Source organism: Ipomoea triloba, chromosome 5 (assembly GCF_003576645.1).
Source record: "Ipomoea triloba cultivar NCNSP0323 chromosome 5, ASM357664v1".
NCBI lineage: Eukaryota > Viridiplantae > Streptophyta > Magnoliopsida > Solanales > Convolvulaceae > Ipomoea > Ipomoea triloba.
The window spans coordinates 8,898,970-8,913,171 of NC_044920.1; the positions used below are offsets into that span (position 1 = coordinate 8,898,970).

General features: G+C 39.2%; 1 protein-coding gene across 1 annotated transcript; it reads left to right on the plus strand.

Moving 5' to 3' along the window:
* The first annotated feature begins 7,028 nt into the window (after positions 1 to 7,028).
* LOC116020185 (uncharacterized mitochondrial protein AtMg00810-like) lies at positions 7,029 to 11,006 on the plus strand. The gene is made up of 2 exons (XM_031260665.1): positions 7,029 to 7,167; positions 10,441 to 11,006. The coding sequence occupies exons 1-2, from the start codon at positions 7,029 to 7,031 to the stop codon at positions 11,004 to 11,006; spliced, it is 705 nt and encodes a 234-aa protein (XP_031116525.1).
* The last annotated feature ends 3,196 nt before the right edge of the window (positions 11,007 to 14,202 follow it).

The window sequence follows — 14,202 nt, forward strand, 5'->3', positions numbered from 1 at the left end:
TGTAAATTGTTAGTTTATTATTCCTTTTTAAAAATTTTGTTATTTGTACATAAAAAATAATTAAAATAATTTATACATAACTCACATAAAACATAATTCATCAAACATTAAACATTACATAATTGATTATACATAAGTACATAATCATATTAGTAACATAACAATAATAAAACATTGCAAACAATAAAATATATATATATATATATATATATATATATATATAGTTAGTTAGTTAGTTTAATATATATATATATATAAAAGTAATGTACTGTGTGTATGTAATATATATACACACAGTACATATATATATACTAATATACATATGTACACACAGTACAAACTATATAATATATATATATATATATATAGTTTAATAATATATATATATAAAAGTAATGTACTTATATATATAATTATTAAAAAAAAAAAAAAAACAGGCGGGTAGCCCGCGGCCCACCAGGCCCGCCCCGCCAAGCCTACGGGCCTTGGCGGGGCGGGCCAAAAAAGCCTGCCCTTTGGCAGGCTTCAATTTTCAAAACCCGCCCCCTACCTAAGTAGGGGGCGGGGCGGGGCGGGCCGGCGGGCTAAGCCCGTTTTGACAGCTCTAGGTTCTGATTAGGAGTAAGGGGTCAATGCAGCTTCCTACAAAGACGAACCGGAGGAGACAGGAATTAGAGTTGGAGATAAGGTAGAATGGAGAGGTAAAGATAGACTGGTTGGCTGGAACCAGTGTCAATATGAGTGTTGGAGGACAAAGTCGGCTGTGACAATGCTAATCGAGTAAAGAGAAATTCATGATTAATGAAATGAACATGTCTGGAGATATAAACATGACCAGAAGTGGGATCGAGACACTTGTATGCCAACTAGTTTAAGGAATAGCCAAGAAAAACACACGGTTTTGACTTGGGTAGTAGTTTGGTTTGATTGTATGGACGTAACCAAGGAAAACTTAGGCATCCAAAAGGTTTGAGTTTGGCATAATTCGGACTTTTGTTGAAGAGCACTTGAAAGGGTGACTTATTACCCAAATCGGGAGTAGGAAGTCTATTAATCAAATAGACAGCAACTTGAAACACATATGACCAATACGAATTAGGAATATTAGAAAAATATAGCAATGACATACCGGTCTCAACAATGTGTCAATGACAACGCTCCACCATTCCATTATGTCCAGGAGTGTGAGGCGGAGTAGTGAAATGAGAAATACCACAAGCATTAAATAAAGGGACACATTTTTTTATATTCACCCCCATTTTATTATAATAAACTGAGATTATTGGGAGATTAAAAAACTTCTCAACTACTCTTTTAAACAGCGGAAACATGACAAACACATCTAATTTCCATCTAAGAAGGTATAGCCAAACATATTTGGAAAAATGATCAATAAACACAATGTAATAAGAAAACCCATCAACCAAAACATCTGTGGTACCCCAAACATCCGTATAAAGTAAGTGAAGAGGTTTAGAGCTTGTCATTGAGGATTGAGAGAATGGAAATTTATGACTTTTATTTATGTAACAAGACGTACATTTGTAGTTATTGACTGAAGTTAAATCATAAGATACCTTGTTACATTTTAAAGTAGCTAATAAAACTCTATTGGAAGGGTGTCATAGTTTGTGATGCCATTCCGACACAGAGAAAACTTGCGTAACATTGACCACAGGCTGGACAGTGTGAAAGATAGAGTAAATATCATAGAAGGTTTCCCAACGCATTAGAGGCGCCCCTCGTGTGAAGATCCTTCACAAGAAAATAAGTGTCAAAAAATTCTACTGAAACTCTATTAGATTTGCATAATTTAGACACTGAAACCAAGTTTTTGCGCAAGTTAGGAACACAAAGTACATTGTGTAATGTTAACGGGCGAAAGGAAGTAGGAAAAGAAGTGTGACCAGTGTGGGAAATGGGTAAGGAGTTACCATCACCAAGCACGACCTCATCAAGTCTAGGATATTCTTCAAAAGCTTGTAGAAATTATGGGTTGGATACTGTATGTTGAGAAGCACCACTATCCATCACCCATTGTTGGCCAAGTTGAGTACTCCTTGAAGTTGTATTGATTGCCGAAGACTAATTGCGATTAACACTTTGCAAACCTGTCACTTGAATATTGTGTTCCTTCAAAAACTTTGCGAGCTTACGGCAATATCGAGTGTCATGGCCAGGAAAGTCATAGTAATGACAGAATCTACCCGAACGAGTGTTATTTCCTCCTTTGGTTCGGCGATTAGTGGCATACCCTTGCCCTCGTGAAGAACGATCACAATCGTGATAGGAACGTCGCTCCAAAGCATTTGCAATGGCTATGAGCGAACGCGATGAGGCTTCATTTTCCTTCAAAACACGTTCATAATCTGTGAGGACATCCAATAGTTCCCCGAAAGAGAGAGAAGTTTCACGAACTCGCACTACTGCCATGATTGGGTTAAACTCCTCTCCAAGTTGGGTGATAATATGGACAACAAGGTCCTCGTCCGAAATAAAACTGCCTACAAGAGATAGATAATCGGCAATGGATCTCATCTCCTTCATGTAGTCAAGGACAATTCTCAAATTTTTGGGGGAGTTCTTGGTAAGCCAAGCTTTGAGTGAGACAACTCGCCCCTAAGATGAGGTAGAAAAGCTCACAGCAAGACGCGTCCAGGCTTTAGCTGCTGTAGAGACCGAAGATATAATGGGTTGAATGGTGTCTAAGCAGCTACTTAGGAGAGCACTAACCAAAATTTGGTCTTGTCGAAACCAACTAATGTAGCATCGATAAACTGAATTGGAGCAGTGATAGTACTATCAACATAGCCTACAAGATCCAATCCGATCAACGTGGATTGGACTTGCCATCTCCACACGGGAAAGTTGGTGGAGGTTAATTTAATTGGAAAGTGCGACGGAGCCGTGAGGTGAACGATCGGGGAAGGCTCAGGAGCCATCTTGATAAAGAGAGAGCAGCAAGGGAAAGAAAAAAAATAATGATAATAATATACCCGCTAGAGTGAACATGCACTGATACCATATAAGAGTTTAGGGAAAAGGCATATATTATGTTATATTGGCACAGAGCATTACAAGCTTATATATACACATACAGAGAGAATGATAGAAACTAATGTACAGCAAAAAGCTCATATTCTAAGGGAAGAGACCATGAAGATAGAAACTATAAGTGGAATAAAACAATAGCTAGGTGGAAGCCTTAATAGAGCCTTGACCACAGAGCCGATATCAAGTCTCAAGTTTTTCAAAAATGTAAATTACTTGTTACTCTGCCTCTTTCTACTTCTCCAAGTAGAGAGTGTTGGTTAATCATAAAAGTTGTGTTGAATCCCCAACTTGATGTAAATTTGGCTTGAGAATTGAGATGATTTTCTTGAAGTTTGCCAAAGTTTTAAGCTTCATCTGAAATTTTTGCTCTTGATCGAGTATCTCTCTCTCGTCGTGGGTTTGATTGCTTGAATCCTTATGAATTCTCTCTTAGCAATTGTAAATTAACCAACACCTCATTCAGCTTTGAATGAAGGTAGTTATTGACCCATTTGAATATGTCCGTTGGAGAGAACGATTTCAAATGTCTATTGCCCTTCATGTATTAACCAACGTGTAATACATAGGTTGCTTTTGTTAAGATTTTCAAATGTTGTCTCTATTTTTTTTGCCTGCATTTTGCTTTCTATATTGCACATGTTGTCTTGGCTATTTTGGAAATCATTCTTGGAAAATGTATATAGGACTCTTTTTCCTTTTGTAACATTCCTTGTGCAATGTCTGATTTTAAGGAAGTTTACTATTTGTCATAGAATGTCTACACAGTTGATCTATAAAGTTATATTGACTTCTCGTAACTTTTTGTACCATTCCTTAGCAACCTTCGGATTTGACTTTCCTTGAGTCAATCATTTACTTTTTGGAAGTGTTAACTATTCACTCAATTAATTTTTCATTCCCAATTTTCCATTCACTGTTAGTTTTTCCATTATTCAACCATTTAACCTTATGGTCGTCAACTCTTCGTCTTCAAAGTATTCAGCTTTCCAGTCTTCAATCCTTAACTTCTCGAATCTTTACCTTTTCGTTACTTGACTTCTCGAAGATGACCTTTCGGAAGTTATTGTTCTGACCTTCTAAGACTTAACTATCCTGAGAATACTTTTCTAACTTAGTTTTACTTTTCAGTTTTTAACTTTCTAGATAGTAAAGTTCATCATCTAAGTGAACATTTTGGATTTACATTGAAAATTTTCCAATTCTAAAAAATAAAAACTAATTGTGGATGACCTAACTTTTGTAAGTTGTTTGGTATCACCAAAATCTAACACATGTTCCTAACAAAGATGAGTCCAATTATGATTTTGGTCGAGTCAAAGTGGATTCAAGTACTCCTAAGTGAGACGAAGAAATTGATATATTGTAAGCGTAAAACGAATAATGGGTGAATGAGATATTGAGTCTCAAAGTAAGCCCATTTGAGTTGAAAAATAATGGTGGAAACAGGATAGGCTTAGAAGAAGCCTTTATGGAACATTATGGAATGGGAAGTGAGTTTGCACTAGTATAAATACAATTCCCTTTTAGAAGGAATTTGAATTGTATAGCATAGATGTTCTTTCTCTCGTGTAAGAGAGGCATGACGACTTGACTCATGTGTTCTACCTTGTTCTCTTGTTTGCTGAATGTATTGTCTCAGTGCCAAACGTTAAATAAAAATTCGGCAACCCTTTCATTTTTGTGCTTTATTTTGTGAATTATTTTGATACTATTCCAACATTATTTTGGACAGGGTATATTTCAGTATAGTTCAGTATAGTTCTGTTTGAGTATCTGTCTTATCATTGATTTAGTATATGACTGCTAGATCAGTAAGTGAGTCAAAGATAAGACTTAGTGCGGAATTAAAGCAAATAGAAACAAGAGAAATACGATATTGTTTACCCAGTTCGATACAACAATATCTATGTCTAGGAGACCACCATCAGTAAGTCCGATCCAATCCACTATCTCAACTAGTCAATCATACATATGGTAAAGATATCGCAATCTCAACCCAATGTGTGTTATACCTCACAAGGTAGCAACCCAATCTGATGAAGCCTATAGAGGATTGTTGAGGCGGGGATCCAAGCAACTAGCAATCCAAATAGTCCCTCATTTGGAGATCCACGCTGTCACAGTCTAATCCACTAACTTACTCACCACTGCACCACAGTTGTATGGAGTACGACCCATAATTCAGCACAAGGAAACTTATCTTCTCAATAAAGCAACTTAGCATAAATCATGATGGTATTGAGAAGATGATGATGATCGAAATAATAAACTCTTAAACTCTCATGGAAGAAGAAGATCTCAAAATAATTTCTCGTGTATGTAAAGTCTCAAGGTTGCAAACTTCTTCAAATTTATAATGAGTCTTCGAATCTTGGATGACAAGTAATCCTCTAGGGTTACCATGTAGACGTAGATTACTTGCCATACTCCTTCTAAGAAAATTTTGACTTCTAAAACTCTAGTTTCAAAAAACATCAATTATATGGATATTGCTCCACTGGTCCTGAGGTAAGTCGGTGAAGATATTCAATCATGTTTCCAAATCTTCATTGGTGTAGAATTTGTTCTATCAAAGCCTTCATCAGTAGCACAACCTTCACTAATGTAGAATCTGGTCTTGCCAGAAACTTCTTTAGTAACTTAAGACCTACACTTATTTATTTGCACAATATAACCAATTATAAACATAGGGTTTACAATCATAAACACTAACAACATTATTCCATTTTTCCATTCAAATAATATTTCAATTTGAACAAAAAACTTGATTGTTTCACTTTTATTATTATTATTATTATTATTATTATTATTATTATTATTATTATTATTATTATTATTATTATTGACGGAATTAATTAACCATGGGGCTCGAATTAACTAAGACCAATTAATTAAAGGAAATAAAGACAAGATATAAGGCTTCAAGGAGACAAAGTGCCTTGTATTATGTTGCTCATGTAATGAGAGTACAAGAGATGTCTAGATTGTTAGAGTCATTAGGCTGGTGTGTGGTTGATATTATTTTGACTAAGCTACTCCCTATTATGTTGGGGTAAGTTAAGTCTCCTGTATCTATTGTATTACTTATAAGTTAGTGTTGATCAATTTGAATATACGAGATAATACTTTCACTTGGTATCAGAGCTTGGATGGTGGCGGTCGTGACAGTGCGCTCCGATGAATGAGTCGACGTGGGTGAAGGGGAGGAAAATTTGGAAACCTATCGCTATCTGATACCAATTTGGAAGCTCTGGCCACTACCCCAAATCCCTTAACCTCCGCTCATCACTTTGTTTCTCTGAAACTTACCTCTCAGAATTACCTCTTTTGGAGAACCCAACTCGTACCATTCCGACGAGGCCAAGGGCTGCTTGGTTATGTCGACGGCAACCTCCCCTACCTGCCGGTTGTCCTCACCTCCGTCGCTGCTACCGGATCCTCTAAGGTGACGAACACCACCACACCGAATCCGGCGCACACTGTTTGGGTCCAACAGGACCAGTCCATTCTGTCGCTTCTCATCTCGTCGCTCTCTGACGAGGTGATGTACCTTGCCGTTGGAAGGATAACCGCACGCGAAGTATGGCTCTCCATCACGGTGGTGTTGGGATCTTTGACGTAGGCACGATGTCTCAATTTACTTGGGCAATTCCAGAGTCTCCTCCAAGGTGACAGCTCTCCGGCAGAATTCCTCGGATGAACACAATTGCTGATCGAAGACTTGGCACTTGCCGGTCGCACCATCTCCCTTGATGAGCAGAATCTTTACGTGTTTAGAGGGCTCCGGCCGGAGTTTCGAGCGATGGCTGCTTCTCTCACGGTCTCAGGTACCCCAGTTTCAATTCCGCAGTTGTCTGACTTCCTACAGGCCCAACAATTCATATATGCCGATGATTTTACGCCTGGTGGAGAGGGCTTCAACGCTGGCTCTCCGACTGCCATGTTCGCTGGCCGTGGCCAGAGGTAGAACAGAGATGGTGGATCTAGTGGTCGCTATCCACACGGTGGTCAAGGGCGTGAGCGCCATCGCGGACAAGGTCGTGGCAGAAGAGGAACACCCCGCTGTCAGATATGCAGATCGCACGGGCACACCGCCATCTACTGCTACAAGCGGTATTCTGGCCATACCTCCCCCTAGGCGAATGTCGCGGTTGCTGATGACTCCACCACGACGACTGAGGTTCATGCATGGTACCCAGACAGGGGTGCTTCGTCGCACGCCACTCCGGACTCGGCAGTAATGATGCGGGCAGAGTCCTACACTGGCGGTGATGTTCTTCGCGTCGGTAACGGCAAAGGGTTAAATATTTCAAGTATTGGTCATGCAGTAATTCCATCTAAATCCAAGTCTTTAATTTTTCAAATATATTACATGTGCCTGATCTTTCTGTGTCACTTTTATTTGTTCAACGATTCGCAATTGAAAATCAAGTCTTTTTTGAATTTCACCCGAATTTCTTTGTTGTGAAGGACTCCATAACCAAAACGGTGATCCTTAAGGGTCCTAGCACGGGTGACTTATACAAGCTCATGGTTCCTCCATCTCATGTTGCATTCTTAACTGCTCGGGCCTCGTCCGATGTGTGGCATCGTAGGTTAGGCCACCCGCATGCTCGCGTGCTTCAGCGTATTCTATAGGATTGTCCGGTCACTCAGAATAAATCCGGTACGTCACAGTTGTGTTCTCCTTGCCAACTTGGCAAGTGTTCCCGTTTCCCTTTAGCTAGAATAAACTCTCGTAGTGATAATATTTTGGACGTTGTACACGGACATTTGGGGTTCTGCGCCAGTTATTTCTACGAATGGTTTTCGCTACTTTGTTTTATTCGTGGACGATTTTTCTCATTTTTTTATCCGTTATGTTCAAAGTCTGACATTTATAAGGTGTTTGATTTATTTCGTAAAATGGTAGAACGCATGTTTTCAAGGTCTATTAAATCTATACAGTCTGATTTAGGGGGCGAATATCGTCGTTTGCATGTCATTTTCTGTTGGTATTGTGCATAGGCAATCTTGCGCCTACATGCACGAACAAAATGGCCGGGTAGAACGCCGTAATAAACACATTGTCGAAACCGGCTTGGCCCTTCTAGCCGATAGTTCCGTACTGTTAAAACACTGGGATTCGACTTTTGAAACAACCACCTACCTTATTAATCGCTTACCTTCCCCTGTGTTACAATTCCCTAGTCCATACTACTAGATACATAAAACCCAACCAACATACACTTTTCTGCAGGTCTTCGGGTGTCAATGTTTCCTGTATCTTCGGCTTTACAACCGTCACAAAATAGAGTTCCGCTCTGCACCCTACGTCTTTCTAGGGTATCCTACGTCTTATAGGGGTTACCGCTGCATGAACCTTAATATTGGAAAAACCTTTATTTGCTGTCATGTTCGATTTGACGAGTCTATATTTCCCTTTGCATAAGATTCGTCTTTACAGGTCCAGACCTAGCCTCCCGAGCCCAGTACACCATGGGGTTCATGTCACCGACTGAAAGCACTACTGGTGTCCCCACCCAAAGGCGTGGCTTGTGGGCGCAAGTGCAAGAACGAGCTCTACCACAGGACCAGGCACACACCATGAGGCTCTGCCATATGACACGCGGCACAGGTGAAGAATTCCATGCACTCACAACATCTACAGACCCGAGTTGCTATTCTTAGGCTGTGGGCCATCGACAGTGGCGTAACGCCATGGACCAGGAATTTAATACCCTACTCCACAATAACACATGGCGTTTGGTTCCCGCTGACCCCGATATGAACGTCATTGGGTGCAAGTGGGTCTACAGCACCAAACACAAGGCAGATGGCTCAATAGAACGCCATAAGGCGCGCCTCGTGGCCAAAGGGTTTAATCAGGTGGCTGGTGAGGACTTCTTCGACACATTTAGTCAGGTGGTCAAACCGACTACGGTTCGCATTCTTTCTTCCCTCGCGGTCTCCTGCGGGTGGACTCTACGTCAACTGGATGTCCACAACGCCTTCCTAAACGGCCACCTAGCTGAAATTGTGTATGTTAGGAACCCAGAACTCTTGATTTTGATGATACCAAAGACCAGAGGAGACCCCCCCCCCCCCAACTTTTTCTTTGTCTGTTTTACTTAATATGTAGAATACTGGTTAAGGATTCGTCTCAACGAGTTCATAACAGAACCGAAGGTAACTTTCAGCCCAAGACTTACCAAGGCCGAATATTGGAAGGGTCGATCTCTTAGAGAAGACCGAATAATCAAGATTATTTATTCGAGGAGATGATGAGAAAATGATAAGGTCAATCATTCTCACGAATACCCAAGGCATAAAGACTCTAAAGACATTCTCTGAAATATTGTCTTGTCCATAGCCTTGATGTTGTGAATGATCAATGTCAAACGGATTCTAGGAAGCAATCCCAAGGAGCATTAAAAGTCATGTCCTTTTGTGTAAGACAAACGACAAATTGTTTTTACAATAAAGTAGACAAACGGCTAGAAAGTATTGACATTCACATGGGTCAACTATTACCTAGCGGATGTTACACACTAGACATAGGTTTTGAATTTTGATTTCCCTCCAACGGAATCAAAATTCACACCAATGTTTCATACAATTTGGAGCTGCTGGTTCATACATGCAATAGGCGATTATAAGCTTTCAAAAAGTGTGCAAAATATTCGAAAAAGCTCAAACTCATGATCCAGTTTTTAAGAGAAATCTTGTGCTATCTAAGTGTTGATTCAAGAAGCTCAAGCCAAGTTTTCAAGTTGGAGAAAAGTTCTACCCTTCAACCAACCTCTACTTGAGAGAAGTAGAAAGAGGCACAGTAAACTCAGAGAAGTTGAAAAACCTACACAAGCGTAGCTGCCTAGCTTTGTGATCAAAGGAGCGCGTTGTGGGAAGATATTGTACTATCAAAGGAGATAATAGTGCAATCCTTCACAAGTTGTGAAGAAGAGTGGAGTAGGTTTCGTTAACAGTCGAACCACTATGAAAACCTCTCTCTCTCTCCTTTACTTATTGCTTTATCTATTGCATTGCATCCTTACGAACCAAGCCTAATATTTTCTTAACTATAAAACCGTGCAAAGTGATACTAAAAATGACAACCTTTTATTTTCCACTGCGTTTATCTTAAGTCAAGTTCTAACTCTCTTAAAGGATTTCTACTTGCAAAAGTTTTCAAAACCCAGTGAATCTATTCAACCCCCCCCCCCTTTCTAGACTCACTCCTCTATCAACCGGGACCAACAGTGTACATGCGCCAATCCCCCGGCTATGAAGACCCGGTATACCCCGATCATGTCTACCGACTCTAGAGGTCGTTGTATGGGCTGAAACAGACGCCTCGAGCCTGGTTTAAACAGCTTCATGATTTTTTGCTAACCGCATGTTTTATAGGTTCCAAGACCGACGTCTCTTTGTTTCACTACTCGGCTAGTACCTCGCATGTCTTCCTATTAGTCTATGTAGACGACATTATCATGATGGGCGACAACTCAACCTTAATTGATGCGCTGCTGCGTCGTCTCTCCTCCACCTTTAAGATTCGAGACCTCGGCACGCCCAACTTTTTCCTTGGGATTGAGATGCTACCTGTCAAGGAGGGCCTACTACTCTTTCAGCGGCGGTATATGGGAGATCTTCTCACTCGGGCCGGTATGTCTGACTGCAAACCTATAGCAACTCCGGCATCTATCACGCACGCTGTTGTGCCCAACGTGGAACTATTCGACAATCCTACTCAGTACAAGCGCCTAGCCGGGGCGCTACAATACTTGACCATCACTCTGCCAGACTTATCCTACGTGGTCAATCGGTTATATCAGTTCCTGCATGCCCCGACCACTGAACATTGGGGGCTCTTGAAGCGTGTTCTTGGGTATGTCAAGGGCACACTTGACTACGGACTTCGCCTGTCAGTTTCCGCGTCTTGTGACATTCATGCTTTTTCGGACACTGACTAGGTCGGATGCCCTGTTGATAGGAAGTTCACGAGTGGGTATGCGGTCTTTCTCGGGTCCAACTTAGTGTCTTGGATGTCTCGCAAACAACGGACATTTGCTTGCTCATTGACTGAGGCTGAGTACAAGGGCTTGGCTAACCTCTTAGCTAAGGTCACGTGGGTTGTGTCCTTACTCCCTGAGTTGGGTCTTCACTTGAGTTTAATCAAATAACCAATATCAAAATAATTAACCATAGTCAAATAATTATGCAACAATCGGCAAGGTCTCGCATCCTCACCACAAGTTTTCAAAATTTTAAATTCCTAGCCAATTTTAATTCCTATATATACTTAAGATCTCCAAACTTAGGCTCCCAAAGGTTCGAACTGCTCTGATACCAACTTGTAACACCCCCATTTTTCAAGACCAATTTAGACCAAATTTCCTTAATTTTTTTTCTTTATTAATTGAAAATTTCTACAACCATAGCAGAAGCATAAACTAACCAAAATAAAAGGGGTATTACCGCCACGCTCAGGTATTTCTCTATACCCAAACGCTAAGGCTAAGGATTACAACTTACAAAGATATCTCCAGGCTAATACTAATACAACAAATCAAATATACCCATCTAAAAACAACTTCTAGATTTTCTATAAAAATGGAACTTTAACCAACTATCTAAGAAGTGGCGAATCGCTCTCATAATCCATGCTCATGCAGATGCACCTGGAATATACTCAAAGAGTATCGAAAGTTAGCGCAAAGCTATGTAAGATTTAATTCAACTCCTAAAATGACTATTTACACATAGCACACAGGAGCACAACTTGTAGATAATAATATGTATAAATGTGTACATCAAAATTATTGGAACATAAAGATGCAAATAAACAATACTCACAATATTCTAAGTAATCACAGTTCTCCAAAACTATTCAAGAATTCCAAAATCCATAATTTCTCAAAAAAATACTCATAATTCATAACTTCCAAATCAATATTTCTCACAATAGAAATTTTAGGAACATTTCAAAAGTAGTATATCTTTCAAAATCGTTTGTTAATATATACATGTACGTATACATGGAGGAACACCTATCTCAATACAATGGGCAGGGTCTTGTTTCATCAAGCCCTAGTGAACAATAATCTCTCTATTGAACACTACACAAATTCCATTCAATCTCAAATAATGGGCAGGGTCTTAATTAATAAGCCCTAGTGAACAGTAATCACTCTACTGAACACTACACAACAATCCCATTTAATCTCAAATGATGGGCATGGTCTTAATTAATAAGCCCTAGTGAACAGTAATCACTCTACTGAACACTACACAAAGATCCCATTTAAGTGGAACAGAACTAATACCTCAAGTGTGCACACCCCCAATGGGTTTCCAAGTCCAATGGGTAGTAACTAGTCCTAGTAGTCATGATACGTTTCTAATGACTACTACTCAACAGGGTAAATACCCTAGTGGTAGACTCCGCTAACCACTCCTCAAATTAACAAAACCAAAAGTCATATGGAGACAGGATACGTTTCTACTGCTCATTACACAACCAACTGGGTCTTAACCCAAGTATCCAGAATTTCATAATAGGATACTACACATCTTATAATTCATTAAGGGCATCACAACCCAACAAAACATTTTATCCTTCATCTTTATATAAATATTAATAACAATATTTCTCAGATGTCACTCCAAGATGGTAGATTTTCAAAATTCAAGCCAACCAAAACATAGACTACTAATACCATTCACTTGAATTTCTTATACAAATGTATGCATTTTCTCAAAATATTCATATGCCTCCCATTAACATAACATTCCAAACTCTGTAGCCAACACATATGCATATAATCTCAAGTAAACAACTTCTCCATGGTTCAAATGATCAACAAGACACAAGAAACAGAAACTGACAGAAATTTCAGAAATTATTCCATGGATTGTAGAATTTTCTGTGGTAAATCGGTAGCATATTTTAACACAAAATTTTCCAAATAATAATTACAGCAAGTCTATATTATACACAAAAATTTTCAGGTCAATCCAATGTCTTGAAGTATTTCTTTCGAAATTATTCCCAACACTGCGCTGCACAGAAATTTAACTGACAGCACACTGCCACAATGTTACGTATTGAAATTTAATACGCAACGAAAGAAACCTTTCGAGCAGGCTTCTAGCTCCTAACCGTATTCGAGTCACGGCCAACTCCAATTTCACACTTCGAGCGTGTGAGAGCTCCAAGAACAATAGCTAAAATAATAGAATAATAATATATTTCTCTGGTTGTTCATCTTCATATACAATGGATCTATTTATACTAATTTACTAATACATGTAAAAATTAACCTACCAAAACTATACTAACTATACAAGGTAATGATATATCACAATATACATAATTTCCTATGCTAATTGAGGCACAATATTAACTCTCCCACTAATTAAGTTGTACCATCCTAATTATCCTACTAATTCTAAAAACATAATTAATTCTTCCTAATTAAGCTATATAATTACATTTAAGGGCGTATCACTCTCCACCCCTTTAGAAAACACCTTGTCCTCAAGGTGTAGGTATGTAAATGAGCATATCCATGCCTTGATGATATTGCTTGATTGATTTGCCAAACGTGGACATCATAGACAACATGTTCACTGGATTGCCCTGTAACGAAATTCCTTGTTGGTGTCATGATTTGGACAAATTTGGGCGCCATTTCTATTGTAAAGTGGATGGGACTTTCCTCCAAAGACAATATTGATGTGAAAATTGATTCTTGAAACAATTGGGGAGACTTGATATACCCGATTGTAGTCGTTGCTTTAGCTTGAATTGGTGCTTCAATTTGAGTTGAATCCATGTAGATCGTCATGTGATCCTCCAAAGTATTTGATGCATGATCTACCTCCTCATTAGTAAATATTTTAATTTCTTCACCAAAAATTGCACTAGAACTCATGTCGACCACATTATCACCAAACTCTTTTTGTATCATTACTTCCGCATCAATTTCCACATGAAGAGCGGAAGTTTGATTATCTATTTCCCCACATGTAGCCATTATTAATTCTGCATCAGGGAATTCTATATTCATAGTGCAATACCCATCATAAATGTTTTGGCCATGGAATGTTTGTTTGGCTATGATCGAATCCACAATGGAATCAAACCATACCAAAGCTTGGAAGGTG